The 20511-nt window shown below is 38.3% G+C and overlaps 1 protein-coding gene across 1 annotated transcript in view; it reads left to right on the top strand.

Annotated features, from left to right (window-relative positions):
- Positions 1-20511, top strand: part of COL6A5 (collagen type VI alpha 5 chain) — a 161995-nt gene that overhangs the window by 120635 nt on the left and 20849 nt on the right. Inside the window, exon 38 of the mRNA XM_055416595.2 lies at positions 19209-19898. Within this exon, the coding sequence (XP_055272570.2) occupies positions 19209-19898 (690 nt within the window). The remainder of the gene's footprint in view (positions 1-19208; positions 19899-20511) is intronic.

Below are 20511 nucleotides of genomic sequence, written 5' to 3'. Positions count from 1 at the left end.
CAAACAGTAAGAATTTTACTTCTTCTTTTCCAATCTGGATTCCTCACTTCTTTTTATTCTCTGATTACTGTGGCTAGGACTTCCAAAACTTTGAATAATAGTGGTGAGAGTGGGCACCCTTGTCTTGTTCCTGATCTCAGGAAAAATGCTTTCAGTTTTTCACCATTGAGAATAATGTTTGCTTTGGATTTGTAATATATGGCTTTTATTTTGTTGAGGTATGTTCCTTCTATGCCTACTTTCTGGAGAGTTTTTTTCTTTTTAATTGTAAATGAGTGTTGAATTTTGTTGAAAGCTTTCTCTGCATCTATTGAGATGATCATGTGATTTTTATCTTTCAGTTTGTTAATATAGTATATCACATTGTTTGACTTGTGTATATTGAAGAATTCTTGCATCCTTGGGATAGAACCCACTTGGTCATGATGTATCATCTTTTTAACATATTCTTGGACCCTGTTTCCTAGAATTTTGTTGAGAATTTTGGCATCTGTATTCATCAGTGGTACTAGTAAGTGATTTTTTTTGTGGTTTGTCTTGTTTTGGTATCAGGATGATGGTGGATTAGTAGAATGAGTTTGGGAATTTTCCTTCCTCTGCAGTTTTCTGGAAGAGTTGAGCAAGATAGGTATTAGCTCTTCTCTAAACTTTTCATAGAATTTGCCTGTGAAGCCATCTGGCCCAAGGTTTTTGCTTTTTGGAAATTTTTTACTAAAGTTTTGATTTCTGTTCTTGTGATTGGTCTGTTAATATTTTCTGTTTCTTTCTGGTTCAGTCTTAAAAAGTTTTAATTTTCTAAAAATTTGTCCATTTAGTCAAGGTTGTGCATTTTATTGGCACATAGTTGCTTGTAGTAACCTCTTATGATACATTGTATTTCTGTGTTGTCTGTTGTAATTTCTTCTTTTTCATTTCTAATTTTATTGGGTTGGCTCTTTTTTCCAGTTTGGCAAATGGTTTGTCAACTTTAATCTTCTCAAAGAACAAGCTTTGGTTTTATTGATTTTTGCTATTGTCTCCTCATTTCTTTTTCATTTCTGCTTGGATCTTTATGATTTATTTTCTTCTACTAACTTTGGGGTTTTTATGTTCTTCTGTTTCTAATTGCTTTAGATGAAAGGTTAAGTTATTTATTTGATGTTTCTCCTCTTTCTTGAGGTAGGTTTGTGTCGCTGTAAACTTCCCTCTTAGCACTGCTTTTACTGCATCCCATAGGTTTTGAGGTGACATGTTTTCAATGTCATTTATTTCTAGGTTTTTTTTTTTTATTCCCTCTTTGATTTCTTTACCAAACTCTTGGTTATTCAGAATAAATAACTCTTGGTTATTTATTCTCCATATATTTGTGGGTTTTCTTTTTTGCTATAGTTGATATCTAATCTTATAGCACTGTGGTCAGAAAAGATGCTTGTTACAAAATCAGTTTTTTAAAAAATTTTACCACAGCTTAATTTTTGACCCAAGACGCAATCTATCCTGGAGAAAGTTCCATGTGAACTTGAGAAATAAGTGAAATCTACTGTTTTTGGACGAAATGTCCTATAGACATTAATTAGGTCCATCTGGTTCAATGTATCCTTCAAAGTTTGTGTTTCCTTACTAATTATCTGTCTGGATGATCTGTCCATTGGTGTAAGTGGGCTGTTAAAGTTGAAAAAGTAAATATGTATGGAGAAAGTGGTAGTAAGAAAAATGTCCCGCTGAGTCTTCCACTGTCCTCTCCACACGGTGAGCTCCAGCCAGTCTGCCTAATCAGGAAGTCCTCCAGTTTTCTAGGCAGGTCTCTAGACCTGCTGTGTGGTCAGCTCAGACTCAGACCTGGCCTTACTCCAGTTTGTCCTTGCTCCCAAACCCCACAATTGCCCCCAAAGTTCACAGTCTCAGGCTAATTGCAGGGATTGAATCCTATGCATCTGTGGCTCCGTGAACGAATCCCCTTTCTTTGCTCACACAGCCGCTGGTGCTTCTCTTTGGTTTTGTGCCTGCCTCTGCTTGTAGGCCACCCTCCAGCGTCTGTTCCCCTCCTAGGCCAGAGCGGGCGAAAGTAGCAGCTTCTTAGGGCTCACTTGCTCAGTAAGGCCAGGGAGAGAGAGGGGTATGAAAGCCATAACTGGGGTGTTTGGGGAGTGCCTTCTGCAGCCAAGGCCTGTGGGAAGTTGCTTCAGTCTGAGGCTGGTCATGTGCTCTCCCAAGGGAGTCGGCCCTGAGTCACGTGTCCCTTGACAGAGGCAAGTTGCATAGGCTCCTAGAAAGGTGTGGGCAGTAACTGTGCCTGGTCATGGCTTGGTGACAGCTGATATCTCTGGGGTTGGGACCGCAGTGGCGATGTTTTGTCTCCTGCTTCAGGCACTTGCCCTGACTTTGGCAGCGGCCAGTTGGCTTGCATTCCCCTCTCTGGATCACAAACTGCAGTCACGTCTAGTTTGCCTCTGATGCTCTTGCTGGCTCTGGCAGCAGCTGGGCGTATCTACTCCTGTGGCTGCACAGTTCACAGCTGTGGCCTCTCACACCCTGGGCATTCACAAAGGTGAGTCCCTGAGATCTGAAAGTATGGGGAGTTAGAGATCTCTCTGGGAGTTCCAGGCTTTTCCTGGGACTCCCTCAGCTCTGTTGTAGCAGGCCCTTCAGAGTATCTTCACAGCATTCAACCCTGGTCCTCTCCCTGGGCTTGACCTCAGCACCCAGCCCCCATTCACCTCAGTGGGTGTGCAAACCGCTTCTCTCCTGGGAAGTGCCGGTCAGCAGTGATCTCTGCAGTGCATCCTCTGTTTTGCCTTCTGAGCATCTGTTGCTGATGAGTTCCCCTCTAAGGTTCTGAAGCTCCCCTGCCCACCCCCGCCTGTGAGGGCGGAGACAGTTCCTGCTTCCTGGCCCCTCCCTGTCCCTTTTCTTTATCTTTTGCCCTACGTCACTCTGAGGAGACTGGCTTGCCTTTTGGAAGTCTGGGGTAGCGTGCCATTGTTCACAAGGTGTTCTGTAGGAATTGTTCCACGGGCATATGTATTTCTGATTTTGTGGGGAGGAAGGTGACTGCTCCGTCTTACTCCTCCACCGTGCTGAAAGCTGCCCCCCACCCCCAAATGCTAACTTTTAACAATGCAGGCTGTGCTGTCGGGCAAGGACATTGTCTGCATTTACAAATAAGGAAACATATCCAGTTGCTAATTTTGAGGAGTATCATGTCATCATTGGGAGAATTATTTTTAATTTTAGTGGTACAATTCAAGTTCTAGATTTTAATTAAATTTTTAAAAATTCTTACTTATAGCTTGTTTAGAGGACATAGACTAGAATAAATTGGCTATCAGTTCAGTTCAGTTCAGTCTCTCAGTCGTGTCCGACTCTCCGCGACCCCATGAATCACAGCATGCCAGGCCTCCCTGTCCATCACCAACCCCCAGAGTTCACTCAAACTCATGTCCATAGAGTCGGTGATAAACTGCTTATAAACACATCCAAAGGTCAGAGCACAAAATAACACCATTAAAACCACGGTGCTACTATATACAATAGCGAAGACATGGAGGCAACATAAGTGTCCACAGACAGATGAGCAGATAAGAAGGATGTGGTAGATATGTAATGTGTGTATACACATTTTATATACACACACATTACATATGTATAACACACATACACTGCATATATACACACACATTACATATGCATATACACATTTTATATACACACACATTACATATGTATAACACAATACACTGCATACATACACACACATTACATATGTATATACAAATTATACACACACACATTACATATATAATACACATATACTACATATACACACACATTACATATGTATAACACACATACACTGCATACATACACACACATTACATATGTATATACAAATTATACACACACATTACATATATAATACACATATACTACATATACACACACATTACATATGTATATACACATTATATACACACACACATTACCTATATATAAGCATTATATATAATACACACACACTACATATACACACACATTACATATGTATATGCACATTATATATACCACATTACCTATATATAAGCATTTTACATATAATACATGTACATTACATATGTGTTTACACATTATATATATACATACACTGAATATATACACACACATTATATACGTACACACACATTACCTATATAGAAACATTATATACAATACACGTACATTACATATATACACACATTACATATGTGTTTACACATTATATATATACATACACTGAATATATACACACACATTATATATGTACACACACATTACCTATATAGAAACATTATATACAATACACGTACATTACATATATACACACATTACATATGTGTTTACACATTATATATATATACACATACACTGAATATATACACACACATTATATATGTACACACACATTACCTATATAGAAACATTATATACAATACACGTACATTACATATATACACACATTACATACGCATATGCACATTATATATACACACACGCACATTATCTATATATAAGCATTATACATATAATACACATACATATATACACACACATTACATATGTATATGCACATTATATATACACACACGTTATATATGTATACACACATTATATATGTTTACACACATTATATATATACAGACATTATATATATAATATATACATACACATTATATATAGACACATTAATATAATATTAGCCATAAAAAGAGAATGAAATAATGCCATTCACAGCAAGAAGGATGTACAAGAGATGATAATACTTAGTGAAATAAGCCAAAGACAAATATATCACTTACATATGGAATCTAAAATATGACACTGATGAACTTATTCATGAAACAGACTCACAGACACAGACAACAAACTTATGGTTCCCAAAGGGGGAGGGATGAATAAGGAGTTTGGAATTAAAATATACACACATATATAATATCAATTTATATATAGATAGATAAATATCAAGGATCTACTGTATGGCACAGGGAACTACATTCAGTGCCTTGTAATAATCCATGATGGTTGTGTATAACTGAATCCTTTTGCTGTACACCTGAAAATAACACAACGTTGTAAATCAACTGTATTTCAGTGATAATTAGAAAATATCTAGTGGCAGATCCAGGAGGTCTGGGTATGAATGACTCCCAAGGCTTGCGCCACTTCTCGGTGTGCTCGCGCCTTTCTGTGGATTGGTGTTTCGTAATGTGACGTGGATCGCAGGAGTGAGTCCTGTGGACAAAGTGCCGCCTAGAAAAGCCACAGATAAGAGGGTATTTACTCTGTCTTCTGGGAAAAAGATGAACTTTATTTTAGGAACATGACTCCTACTTGTGTAGGCAAACGGGGGAGAGAGGAATTCATTCAACAGAACAAGGGATTTTGAAATATGTCTCTATTTCCCTTTGGCATAAAATTAATGACACACAGTCAGAGACACACACAGGTGCTCCATCCTGTAGCTTCACTCGTGACCTCACCAGAAAGGCCTGAGATGGCAGTATTACATGGAGAGGTGTGTAAATCATCACAACTCCTCCCCAGTTAAGTATGTGTAAACACAATAGGATGAGCTTGATTGCACGTCCGTTGCGTTCCACTTGTACCAACTGGCTTTTCATATTTGGGAAATTCTGGCTTGTAGTATATAGTATCATAGGTAGGATTTTCAAATGTCTGAGACTTCTATTTTTTTTTCCTCTAAAATTATATTAATAGAGTACTTAGGATATGATTGGCACTGTGAAAATTTTATTTAATTTTCTCAAAAAACATAAGGTTATAGTTTATTATTATGAAAGTGAAAAAAGTGAAGTCACTTAGTCATGTCCAACTCTTGGCAACCCTATGGTCTGTAGCCTACCAGGCTTCTCTGTCCATGGGATTTTCCAGGCAAGAATACTGGAGTGGGTTGCCATTTCCTTCTCCACGGGATCGTCCTAACCCGGGTCTCCCACATTGTAGGTTATGTATTTTTAGAGAATGGAACAGAGGCATGGCAGAGACTCAGGGTCACAGAGCTAAAAAAAAAAAAAAAGGTTTAAATGAACCTCAAACTCTAAAGATGCCCCTCATAACCATTACTCCATAAGGCCTAGGGAAGAAAATCTTGAAAATTTTATTTAGTTGCCTAGTTTTGAAAGAAAACTTTTCGTTAGTAGTTCCGGTCAGAAAGAATAGCATTGTCCAAGACCCTGGTTCTTTAAACCAGGTCCTGGGGCCTTTGGCTGGGTGGTTAATGTGTTCCTTAATGTGTCTGCTGCATACTCAAATCTGATAACCAGGTCTTCTGAAGAAGTTAAAAGAAAGCTGGGTGCAAATCCTGCCTCTACCACTGATAGACTATCATTTCTTGGCCAAGTCATTTGCTCCCTTCAAGCCTCAGCTTGCTCATCTGCAAAATGGGCATGATGATAATTTCACCCTTACAGTGCTATGTGGAGTATTATTTAATACTCATTTGAGAGGAGATAGGCATGGAGCTGAGCACAAGCTCTGAAGCTCATTCAACACTCAGAAAATGGAAGAATTGAACATGAGAGCATTGCCAGTCTCATGGGAAGCCGTACAAAAAAAAAAAAGGTTAAGTTGAAAAATGTGTTTTGCGGTCCACGTGGACAGAAAAGTACATATAAAATAGCCACATTGTCTATGTGGCTTGTCTGTTGGAGAACACATGACTGATCCTGGCCACTGGACAAATCCAAGGCAGATCACAAGATCACTTGTGCACATCTTGAGATTTCCCACAACCATGAAAGGCATCATAGCTCCAGAGTATCTCAGCCCCCGTCCAGATGGTCCAGCCCTGTAGATGCCCCTTTCTCCCTAAATTCCCTTTCCATCTCCACTGCTCCTGAAAGGTGCTGGACCACACTCAGCCCTGTGCATGCAAAGTTAGGCTAATCTCCGGGGGCGCTTCCCTGGAAATCCAGCTGGGTCCCTCATTCCTCTCAGGCCATAACACATGAGTCAGCCCTTCCTCCTCTTCCATCCCGAGGAATTTATCCGCAGAGTTGGAGATAAGTGTTTGGCTTGGTGACATTACCAGAAAATACACAGCTTTGCTCTGAGTGGTAGGTATTCTTTAGCCACTCTTCTACCGGACTTTGCTATTATTGAAAAAAAAATTTTTTTAAGGCCCAATCTTTCCAAGTAAGATACTTTAGACTCAAAGTAGAATAAGTGTAAGTGATTATTTAGTGTTTGGCTAAATTTTAGAGTTTAGCACTTAGCTTATTTTATTCTCATTCTAATCCTTTAAGTAGGTAGATAACCTATTTTTAGAGATTTTAGCAGTGAAATATATCTCTACATATCCCCAGCTATCTGCTGTGAAGTGATGGGACCAGATGCCATGATCTTGTTTTTCTGAATGTTGAGCCTCAAGCCAACTTTTTCACTCTCCTTTTCACTTTCATCAAAAGTGTCTTTAGTTCTTCTTTGCTTTCTGCCTTAAGGGTTGTGTCATCTGCATATCTGAGGTTATTGATGTTTCTCCCGGCAATCTTGATTCCAGCTTGTGCTTCCTCCAGCCCAGCGTTTCGCTTCGCATGAAATATTTCTCGTGTATTATATATATATATATATATAAAATACATTCATCAGTTGATGGATACTTAAGTTGCTTCCATAGATTAGCTATTGTAAATATTGCTGCTGTGAACATCAGGGTGCATGTATCTTTTTGAATTAGTGTCTCTACTCTCCTCAGACACATCCTCAGGAGTGGGATTTCTGGATCACACGGCAGTTCTGTTTCTGGTTGTGTTGGTGGAACCTCCATACTCTTCCATACTGACTGCACCAATCTGTACTCTCACCAGCCCTGTAGGAGAGTTCTCTTTTCTTCACGTCTTTACCAGCATTTGTTATTGGTGGACTTTTTTTTAAGGCATTTTTACTTTATTTATTTTTAACACCAAAAGCATTCTGTATTGGGATATAGCCGGTTAACGATGTTGTGATAGTTTTAGGTGAACAGTGAAGGGACTCAGTCATAATATACATGTATCCATTCTCCTCTAAACCCCCCTCCCATCCAGGCTGGCACATAACATTGAGCAGAGAGTTCCATGTGCTACACATTAGTTTTTTGTTGGTTATCCATTTTAAATATAGCAGTGTATACATGACCTTCCCGAAGTCCTTAACTATCCCTTCCCCCGGCAACCATGAGTTCATTTTCTAAGTCTGTGAGTCTCTGTCTTGTAAGTAAGTTCATTTGTATCATTTCTTTTTAGATTCCGCATATCAGGGATGTCATATGATGTTTCTGCTTCTCTGTCTTACTTGGTTCACTCAGGGTAACACGCTCTAGGTCCATCCACGCTGCTGCAAATGGCCTTATTTCACTCTTTTTAGTGGTTGGGTAATATTCCATTGTATATATGTACCACATCTTCTTTATCCAGCCTTCTGTCAGTGGACATTTAGGTTGTTTCCATGTCTTGGCCATCAACACGGGGGTGCATGTATCTTTTGGGGCCATATTTTTCTCTGCATATATGTCCAGGAGTGGGACTGTAGGTTCATATGGTAGCTGTATTTTTAGTTTTTTAAGGAACCTCCACACTGTTCTCCATAGTGGCTGTACCGATTTACATTCCCACCAACAACTGCAGGAAGGTTTCCTTCTCTCCACACCATCTCTAGAATTTGCTGTTTGTGGATTTTTTTTTATGATAACCATTCTGACCAGTATGAGGTGAAGTCTCATTGTAGTTTTGATTTGCATTTCTCAAACGACTGGCAGTTTTGAACATCTTTTCATATGCCTATTGGCAATCTGTATGCCCTTTATAGAGAAATGTCTCTTCAGGTCTTCTGCCCATTTTTTGAGTGGCTTGTTTGTTTTAATGCTATTAAGTGTCATAAGCTGTTTGTAAACTTTGGAGACTAATCACTAAGTCACATCATTTGAGCATATTTTCTCCCAATCTGTGGGTTGTCTTTTCATTTTGTTTATTGTTTCCTTTGAAGTGCAAAAGCTTTTGAGTTTTAGTGGGTTCCATTCGTTTGTTTTTGCTTTTATTTCCATTATTCTGGGAGATAGATTTAAAAAGATGATGCCGTGATTTATGTCAGAGAGTGGTCTGCCTATATTTTCCTCTAAGAGTTTGTTATTTGTGGACTTTTTGATGATGGCCATCTGACAGGCGTGAAGTGATATCTCACTGTGGTTTTGATCTATATTTCTCTGATGATTAGCAATGTTGAGCATCTTTCACTGCCCGTTGGCCATCTGTACGTCATCTTTATACAAAGGTCTCCTCGTCTTCTGCTTATTTTTTCACTGAGTTGTTTTTTAATATCGAGTTGTATGCGCTGTTTATATGTTGTGAATATTAACCCTTTATCATTCATATCATTTGTAAATACGTTCTCCTATTCAGTAGGCTGTCTTCTTGCTTTGTCAGCAGTTCCCTTTGCTGCACAAAAGCTCTTAATTTTAATTATGTCCCATTTCTTTATTTTTGCTTTCTTCTTTCTTTGCCTTAGGAGCCAGATCCAAAAATTATTTCTACAACTTATGTCAAAGAGTATTTAGCCTATGTTCTCTTACAGGAGTTCTGTGGTTTCTGGCCTTACAGTTGAGTCTTTAACCAATTTTGACTTTATTTCTGTATATGGTGTGAGAAAATGTTCTAATTTCATTGTTTTTGTACGTAGCTGTCCAGTTTCCCCAGCACCACTCATTGAAGAGATTATCTTTTCTCTATTGTGCTTTCTTGCCTCTTTTGTCATGGATAGGTTAACTGACCACAAGTGTATGGGCTTATTTCTGGGCTCTCTGTTCTGCTTCATTGATCTATATGACTGTTTTTATGCCAGTACCTTGCTATTTTGATTACTGTAACTTTGTAGTATAGTCTGAAGTCTATGAGGGTGGTATCTCCAGCTTTGTTCTTTTTCTAGCTTCCTTTGGCTTCCCTGATGGCTCAGAGGTTAAAGCCTCTACCTCCAATGTGGGAGACCCGGGTTCGATCCCTGGGTTGGGAAGATCCCTGAAGAATGAAATGGCAACCCACTCAGTACTCTTGCCTGGAGAATCCCACGGACGGAGGAGCCTGGTAGGCTACAATCCACGGGGTCGCAAAGAGTCGGACACGACTGAGCAACTTCACTTTCACTTTCTTTTTCACTTTGGCAATTCAGGGTCTTTTGTGGTTTCATGTGAATTTTAGGATTATTCTAGTTCTGTGAAAAATGATTTTTAGGCATAGGTAGCTAGAGATTCATTAAACATAGATAGAGATAGAGATTCATTAAATCCATAGATTGCTTTGGATAGTACGGACGTTTTAACTATATTAATTCTTCTAATCCATGAACATGAGATATTTTCCCATTTATTTGTATCATCTTTAATTTCCTTCATTTATCAATGTTTTATAGTTTTCAGGATATAGATCTTTAACTTTCTTGGTTGAGTTTATTTCTAGGCATTTTATTCTTTTTTATGTGATTTTAAACAGATTGTTTTCTTGTTTTCTCTTTCTGATAGTTCATTTTTCAGTTCAGTTCAGTTCAGTTCAGTCGCTCAGTCGTGTCCGACTCTCCGTGACCCCATGAATCTCAGCACTCCAGGCCTCCCTGTCCATCACCAACTCCTGGAGTTCACTCAAACTCATGTCCATCGAGTCGGTGTGCATAGAAAACAACAGATTTCTGTATATTTGTCTTGTATCACACAATTTTACTGAACTCATTTATCCTAATAGTTTAGGTGGAGAGTTTTCTATATATAGTATCATGTCATCTGCAAATTGTGACCGTTCTACTTCTTCCCTTCCGATTTGGATTCCTTTTATTTCTTATTCTTATTCTTGAGATTTCTCTCACCGGGAGTTTCAATACTATGTTAAATAGAGGTGTCAAGAGAGGACATCATTGTCTTGTTTCTGGGGATTTAAAATAAAGTCTTTTGGCTTTTCAACCTTCCATACGATGTTAACTGTGGGTTTGTCACAAATGAGACAAACTTATGAAAAACACATATTTTATTATGTTGAGATATGTTTCCTCCATACCCACATTGTTGTTTTGTTTTTAATTTATTTTTGCTAATTGAAGTCCAGAGATTTACAGCGTTGTGTCAGTTTCAGGTGTTCATCAAAATCATTCAGTTATGTGTGTGTGTTCTTTTTAGGATTGTTTTCCCATATAGGTTATTACAAAATTTTGAGATAGTAACCTGTGCTGTGAAGTTTTTATCATGAGTGTACGTTGAATTTTGTCAAATGCTTTCTCTGCATCTGCTGAGGTGATCATGTGGTTTTTATCGTTCCTTTTGTTAATGTGGCATATCATACTGATTGATTTGTGGATATTGAGCCCTTCCTGCATCCCTAGAATAAATCCCACTTGATCACAGTGTATGATCCTTTTCGTGTATTATTGAATTAGGTTTGCTAATATTTTATTGAGGGTTTTGCATCTATATTCATCAGGGACATTGGCCTATAAGTTTCTTTTTTGTTGTGTCTGGTTTGGGTGTGAAGGTGATGGTGGTCTTGGGGAATGAATTTGAGAGTGTACCCTTCTCTTCAATTTTTTGGAATAGTTTGAGAAGGATAGGTATCAGTACTTCTTTGTATGTTTGGTAGTAGTCCCCCATGAGGCTGATCAGTCCTGAGCTTTTGTTTGCTGGGATTTTTTTGATTATTAGTTCAGTTTTACTGCTAGTGACCACTCTACTCAGATTGCGTATTTCTTCCTGATTCAGTATTGAAGAATTGCACGGTTCTAGAAACTTATCCATTTCTTCTAGGTTGTCTATTTATGGACATGTAACTGATTTTTTTTAAAAAAAATTCATTGGAGTATAGTTAATTTACAATGTGTGTCACCTTCTGCTGTACAGCAAAGTGAGTTAGTTATGCATATACATATATCTGGCTTCCCAGACGGCGCTAGTGGTAAAGAGCAGGAGACCTGAGAGACATGGTCATGATTCCTGGGTCAGGAAGATCCCCTGGAGAAGGCAATGGCAACCCACTGCAGCATTCTTGCTGTGAGAATCCCATGGACAGAGGATCCTGGCCGGCTACAGCCTGGGGAGTCCAAAGAGTCGGACACAACTGAAGCAACGCAGCGTGCACACTTCATACACATACGTATATCCACTCTTTTTCAGAGACTTTTCCCATGTCGGTCGTTATAGAGTGTTGAGTAGAGGTCCCCGTGCTATACAGTGGGTCCTGATTAGTTACCTGTTTAATAAACAGCAGCGTGTACGACACGGAACTGTTGATTGTAGTGTCTCGTGATGTTTTGTGTCTCTGTGAGGTCAGCTGTAATTTCTTCTCTTTCATTTCTACCTCTTCATCTTCTAGCAGAACATTCATGAAATATTTGTTCTTATGTTTTAACTAAGTATGTCGATTGGCCTTTTTTTTTTTTAAGTCAAAGCAGAGATTCTGGTGACAGAGCAGGTAATGATTAGCCAACTCCATGGTTGTAAACTCAAAAGGAAAGAAATGTCCATTTAACTAATATTCACAGATCCTGATATACTACTGCCAAGAGCTCTAGAAGAGGTTTTGTTGGTATTTTAGGATTTAAGCATCTATTGCATAGACAGATATGATATCTATGCTTTGGTCTGCTCTTCCAGTTTTATGTTTAGCGATTTGATCAAGAGTTTGATATTGATAAAAAATTCTAAGAAGAATTTGAAGCTAAGTTCCCAGTGGTGGATTGGAGATCCATACATGTCAAACACACTCCTAATATGTAAAATCCTGTTTTATGACTATGAATGTATTGATAAAAGTCTGGTACATCAATGACACCTACCGACCTGGGAAGTTCATCTTTCAGTGTCATAACTTTTGCCTTTTCACACTGTTCATGGGTTTCTCAAGGCAAGAATACTGAAATGGTTTGCCACTGCCTTCTGTGGACCACGTTTTGTCAGAACTCTCCACCATGACCCGTCCATCTTGGGTGGCCCTGCATGACGTGGTTCATAGTTTCATTGAGTTAGACAAGGCTGTGGTCCATGTGATCAGTTTGATTAGTTTCCTGTGATTGTGGTTCTCATTCTGTCTGCCCTCTGAGGGAGAAGGATAAGAGGCGTATGGAAGCTTCCTGATGGGAGAGACTGACTGTGGGGGAAACTGGGTCTTGTTCTGATGGGCAGGGCCATGCTTAGTAAAACTTTAATCCAATTTTCTGTTGATGGGCGGGTCTGTGTTCCCTCCCTATTGTCTGATCTGAGACCAAACTATGAATAACCCCAGATATGCAGATGACGCCACCCTTATGGTAGAAAGCAAAGAGGAACTGAGAGGTCTTTTGATGAAAGTGAAAGAGGAGAGTGAAAAAGTCAGCTTAAAATTCAACATTCAAAAAACTAAGATTGTGGCATCCAGTCCCATCACTTCATAGCAAATAGGTGGGGAAACAATGGAAACAGTGAGAAACTTTATTTTTGGGGGTTCCAAACTTACTGCAGATGGTGACTGCAGCCATGAAATTAAAAGACACTTGCTCTTTGGAAGAAAAGCTATGACCAACCTAGAGAGCATGTTAAAAAGCAGAGATGTTATTTTGCCAACAAAGGTCCATCTAGTCAAAGCTAAGGTTTTTCCAGTAGTCATGTATGGATGTGAGAGTTGGACTATAAAGAAAGCTGAGCATTGAAGAACTGATGCTTTTGAACCATGGTATTGGAGAAAACTCTTGGGAGTCCCTTGGATTGCAAGGAGATCTAACCAGTCCATCCTAAAGGAAGTCAATCTTGAATATTCATTGGAAGGACTGATGCTGAAGCTGAAACTCCAACACTTGGCCACCTGATGTGAAGAACTGACTCATTTGAAAAGACCCTGATGCTGGGAAGGATCGCAGGCGGGAGGAGAAGGGGACGACAGAGGATGAGATGGTTGGATGGCATCACCAACTCAATTGACATGTATTTGAGCAAGTTCTGGGAGTTGGTAATGGACAGGGAAGCCTGGTGTGCTGCAGTCCATGGGGTCACAAAGAGTCAGACACAACTGAGCAACTGAACTGAACTGACATCAGTGACTTTTTTTATAGGAACATCTCAAACAACATGATCAGTTCTCATCTGTTAGAATGCCCAAGGTGAAGTAACAGGAACTGGATTTACCTACCAATTGAAATAACCAAAAGAAATATATATATTTATTAGTTCATTTCATATACATATATGAAATCAAACAACAATTGTCAGGACACTGGACATCAGGAATAAAAGACAGTGATCCCTGCAAGATGAGAAGCAAATGAGATGGTCCCTACAATTGCTCCAGTTTATTGCCAAGAGTTTCCAGGCCATGGTGCAGGAAAGGGAGTTCAGGTGGAGCCCAGTCCACTCCTTGAGATGAGGAGACAAAGCTGAGAGTCTGGGGAGACCAAGGGATGAGCGTTCAAAGGACAGAATACCAGAGAGGCATGAGCTGGGCAGAGAAACACAGAGCTCTGCAGAGCTCTATTATTCATCAGAGTGCTGATAGCACAAGAAATGTGAGGAAATGACCCAACTGGGGAACATCCTTCTAGAAAGGATTAGAGGATAATTTCCATTGCTCCCAGGGCCAAGGATAGTGCCTTTTACCATTAGAGAGATAGGAAAAGTTCATAATTATAAGACACTAGGGAGAAAATTCAGAAAGGTCTTATTTCAGTAGTGGGGAATAATTAAGTACCACTCTGGACGTACTTAACAAATCATAATACCAATGCCCAAAAGAATAAAACTGTTTCCAAGTAGCTTAACTGCTTCTCCAAGCAAAGTATATGAACATGTATAGGAATGTAAAAGTATCCCATATCCAAAAAATCAGATTTCATAATGTCTGGCATAAAAAGAAGAAAGAACATATAATCAAAAGCACAATCGCTCATAACCAAATCAGAATAAAGATGTTTAAAATTAGCAAATATATTAAAAGTTAGCATAACTAAATTCTATATGTTAAAAAGTTAAGTAGAAACACAGAAAATGGAAAAAAAAATTTAAATACATTTGTAGAGACGAATGCTACGGTGTACAGGGTGAACAATACACTGGATGGGATTAATAGGCAATTAGATTTGATAGAAGAGAAAACTAGTGACCTTGAATATGTAGCAATATAAATTATTCAAAGTAAAACTCAAAGACAAAAATGATTTAAAAAAATGAGAAGATCCTCAGTGGGTTTCAATACCCTCTCTGAATAAGTGGCCAAAACATAGACAGAAAAGCAGCAGGAATATCATAGGCTTGAAGAACCCGATCAATTAATTTGACCTAATTTATATTAACAGAACACTGCACACAATAATAGCAAATGCAAATCCTTTTCATTTTTAAGGATAAGAATTTTATGGAAATTTTTAAAAATTAATTTTTGTTGAAATATAGTTGCTTTACTCACTGCTCTGTGGTGACCTAAATGGAAAGGAAATCCAAAAAAGAGGAGATATATATGTATACATATGCTGATTCACTTTGCTGTGCAGCAGAAACTAACAGAACATTATGAAGCAACTATATTCCAATAAAACTTAATTGTAAAAAATTACAGAAATCCACATTGTTTTCAAGTACGTATGAAACATTTACCAAGATAGACCACGTTGTGTATCATAAAAACATTCTCGAAACTTTAAAGAATTCAAGTCATTCCAAGTATATTCTCTGACTAAAGCAGAATTAAATTGAAATCAGTAACAGGAAAATCTTTAAAAAATTCCGAAGTATTTGGAAACCAAATAAAGCCCTTCTAAATAACCCATGGTCAAAGAAGAAATCAAAGGGGAAATTAGCAAGTATTTTGAAAGTAGTGAAAATAGAAATCACCATATACCAGAATTTGTGAGATTCCACTAAAGCAGTACTTTGGAGATCTTGCATAGCATTAAATGCCTATACTGGTAAAGAAGAAAGATTTCAAATCAGTGAGCTCAATTTTCATTTTGAAAAACCAGAAAAAGAGGAACAAGTTAACTCTAAGGTAAGGAGAAATAAGGAGTAATAAAATTCAAACAGAAGTCAATGAAATAGAAAAGAGAAAATAAATAAAATCAAAGTGTTTTTTTTTTCCTATAAGAGCAATTAAATGGGTAAACCTATAGTCAAACTCACTGGCAAAAATGAAAATACAAATTACCAACATCAGGAATGAGAGAAGAGACATGTTCTACAGATATCAAAAGGATAGTCAGGGAACATTGTCAGCAGTTTTTGCTTATGTGTGTGTGTACTTGGCTTCCCAAATGGCGTTACTGGTAAAGAACCTGCCAGCCAATGCAGACAGGAGACACGGCTTCCATCCCTAGGTCAAGAAGATCCCCTGGAGGAGGGCATGGCTACCCACTCCAGTATTCTTGCCTGGGGAACCCCGTGGATAGAGGAGCCTGGCCAGCTCCAGTCCATAGGGTCACAAAGAGTTGAACACAACTGAAGTGACTTAGCACGCACGATCCTGTGTGTGCTCAGCCACTCAATCATGTCCGACTCTTTTGTGACCCCATGGGCTGTAGGTTTTGCCTATCAATTAGACATTTTAAGTGAAATAGACAAATTACTTGCAGTGCACGAATTACCAAGGCTTACTCAGGGAAAAGTAACCTATTTATTCCTAAACCCATTAATGAAAATTGAATTTGTAGTTCAAAACTTTCCATAAGGAAAACTCTAGGCCAAGATGACTTCACTGATGAATTCAACAAAACATTTAAGGAAGAAATAGTACCAATTCCACACAAACTCTTCCAGAATATTAAAGAGGAAGGAAAGCTTCTGAACTCATTCTTTGAAGCCAAAACCACACAAAGACATTACGTGAAAAGGAAACTGCAGACCAACATTCCCTGTAAATATGGATGCAAAAATTCTAAACAAAACTTTAGGAAATCAAATCCAACAATATTAGATTAATTGTGGCAATCATTATACGTGTATACTTATATCAAAACATTGTATACTTTATTATTAATTTTTCCATTCAATTTTAAAAGTTTTTATTAAAATATAGTTGATTCACAATGTTGTGTTGGTTTCAGGTTTACAGCAAAGTGATTCAGTTATAATACATATTTTCATGTGTGTGCATATATATATATATATATATATATATATTCTTTAAAAAATTCTTTTCCCGATGACAAACTATTGAGTATAGTTCCATATGTTATACAATAGTCCCTTGTTGCTTATCTGTATTGTACATAGTAGTGTGTATATATGGAGAAGGAAATGGCAACCCACTCCAGTGTTCTTGCCTGGAGAATCCCAGGGATGGGGTAGCCTGGTGGGCTGCCATCTATGGGGTCGCACAGAGTCGGACACGACTGACGCGACTTAGCAGCAGCAGCAGCAGGAGCAGTGTGTATGTATGAATCCCAAACTCTTACTTTATCCTCCCCACATTTTCTCTTTGGTAACCATGTTCCTTTTCTGTATCTGTGAGTCTATTTCTGTTTTGTAAATAAATTCATATGTATCGTTGTTTAGATTCCATGTATAAGCAGTATCATAGGATGTTTGTCTTTCTGTGTCCGGGTTACTTCATGAGATTATCCATTTAGATAATCCATGTTGCTTCAAAGGGCATTATTTCATTCTTTATTATGGCTGAGTAATATTCTATTGTGTATATATACCACGTCTTCTTTAGCCATTTGTCAATGGACACTTAGGTTGCTTGCAAGTCTTGGCTCTTGTAAATAGTCCTGCTATGAATATTAGGGTGCATGTATCCTTTCAAATAACAATTTATTTCAGATATATGTTCCAGAGTAAGCTTACTGAATCAAATGATAACTCTATTTTTAGTTTTTTAAGGAACCTCCATACTGTTCTCCATAATGGCTGTACCAATTTATATTCTCACCAACAATTAGGAGGATTCCTTTTTCTTCACACCCTGTCCATCATTTATTATTTGTAGAGTTTTTGATGAATATTGTGCACTTTAAACACATACAAATTTTATTTATCAGAAATAATCCTATAATAGATAAAAAAGATAGTATGGAGTTGGTGCCAGGAATGTAGAAATCATTGTGCATTTGAAAATCATCTGATAATATTTGTCCTGTTAATAATATCACTCATGATATTGTTTTTCTGCCTTTTATTTCAATATTAAACTTCTGTGGCATTCATAAAGGTTAATCAATTAATTTGTGAGGTTGTCGTGAGGATCAAGTTAAGTAATAGATGCAAAGCCTTAATAATGGGCCAAGCACAATTGGACAGTAATACATTCTTACCAGTTAGGAATCTACTTCTTGCTTAATTAGGTTCACAAACACATCTCTTTCATAGAATAAAACAAAAAACAAAAACATTGATCATGTCCTTCCTGTATTTCTGAGCTGGCATTTCCTGTTGTGGCCTCACTGACCAGCCATTGTCCCCATGATTTTGGACATGATTTCATGACCCCTCAGAGCTACTTGAAGTACTGGCCTCCAACAAGGTAAGAAGTTAGCATTAAAGTGTAAATTGAGGCACTATTTCCTTCATTGAGAAAGTCTTGTTACAATAATGATAAAATCAATGAAATAACCTGTGTGCTTAGTGATGTAGTTGACTTACTTACATCATGGTGCAAGCTTCTTATCTTGTCACGGGCCAGAAAACTGTTTGTGGATTGACACTGTGACTACCAAGGTCTTAGAGTATGTCGTGTCTTACACGAGATTGGGATTCTGAAGTCAGCATTTATACTTGCTCTCATTGCGTCATACTATGGCACATATTTTAAACATGTATATGTGGATGTCATCAGTAAATGTGACTTTGACATATTTACTTTTCTCTTTGGAGTCATTGTGTATAATGAAATCTCATGCAATATGTACTCCAAATTTTGCAACTAAAAAGTAGTTTTAGTTACAACTGAAGTAGTAAAAATAGGTGTATGTTTCTTACCTTGCTTATATGAAAATAGCAGGAGGATCAATCAACCCTTTGACAAAGATCAGAGATGGGGTAAGTTTCTTCACATGTGACAGTATCTGTTGAATGATAATGGCTCTCCACACGTTGTGTAGGGATGAACTTAGAGAGTGTATCTGAGAACCAGTACTGATGTTGACTAGTAACATCTGCCATGGGTATGGGGATGATGTGTGGTAACACCCCATACTAAGTATTGCCATCCTTGGCTAGGAATTTCAAGTTTATCCTTCTACTAAAAACAGTGACTTGGGTTATTCTGTTGCAGGACATGAAAACCTTGGCAGAAAAGAAGAACCAGGTCTTACTTATGAAAGTAGAGATGCCTCTCATCAAGAATATTACATGGATGTGACTTTTCTCATAGATGCTTCCAAAAGAATAGGAAGTGATGAGTTTAAGGAAGTGAAAGCTTTTATAACCTCAGTGCTTGATTATTTTCATCTGGCCCCAGATCCACTGACCTCCACCTTAGGAGACAGAATAGCAGTCCTGACCTATTCTCCTCCAGGCTATCTGCCCAACACAGAAAAATGCCCCGTCTACCTAGAATTTGATTTGGTCACTTACAACAATATACACCAAATGAAACGTCATCTCCAAGGCTCCCTGCAGCAGCTCAATGGAGATGTTTTTATAGGCCATGCCCTTCAGTGGACGCTTGACAATGTCTTTGCAGGAACTCCCAACCTGAGGAAAAACAAAGTTATCTTTGTTATATCTGCTGGTGAAACCAACCCTTTAGACAGGGAAGTCTTAAGAAACGTATCTCTGAGAGCCAAGTGTCAGGGCTACTCCATATTTGTGTTTTCTTTTGGTCCTCTACACAATCACAAGGAATTAGAAGAATTAGCCAGCCACCCACTGGATCATCACTTAGTCCAGCTTGGCCGAACCCACAAGCCAGATTTGAACTATATCATCAAATTTGTCAAGCCATTTGTTCATTCAATCAGACGTAAGTCATTAAAGTTTTCTTTTCTGTTGCTTTTGCAATAGATAGCTCTGTGTACAATCCACCAGTAACATGATTCTCATTTTTGTCAAGAGTGGTGGAGTCTTAGGTGTGAGTAGGAGGCAATGAGAAAACCCCAGAGAAAACCCCAGGTCCTAGTGACCTGGAGCTCTGCTGTTTCGCTGTCAAGAAACTAATAAGTGTCTTTTAACCTTAACCTGTGAGGGCTTATTATGTGTCAAGTCTTTTAAAGGATTGGATCATTTAATCCTCAGGATGGCCCTCAAAGGAGAATAGTAATATCCCCATTTTACAAGTGAGAAAACTGAGGTTCAGAGACGTTAAATCAGTTGCTCAAATGCTCACAGTTAATAGCAAACTCTAGACTCAATCCTATGCATTCTGACCCCAAAGTTGTGCTCTTGTCCCTTAAGCTATACTTTGATTACTAAAGCCTTAATGAAAGTATTACAGTGACGTCACTTTAATAAGTAATGCTCCACTTCCACCACCCTCCACCTGCTCCAAGGACTTCTGTTTTACATTGTCACTGTAAGCCAACTTTGGTTCTGCCTTGAATTATGAAGAGCCATGGGCATGAATCTCTTGTAGAGCC

Source organism: Moschus berezovskii, chromosome 1 (assembly GCF_049115385.1).
Source record: "Moschus berezovskii isolate FMDL1 chromosome 1, NW_MosBer_1.0, whole genome shotgun sequence".
Taxonomy (NCBI): domain Eukaryota; kingdom Metazoa; phylum Chordata; class Mammalia; order Artiodactyla; family Moschidae; genus Moschus; species Moschus berezovskii.
Note: the sequence above shows the minus strand (reverse complement) of the source record. Positions and strands in the feature narration are given on the sequence as shown.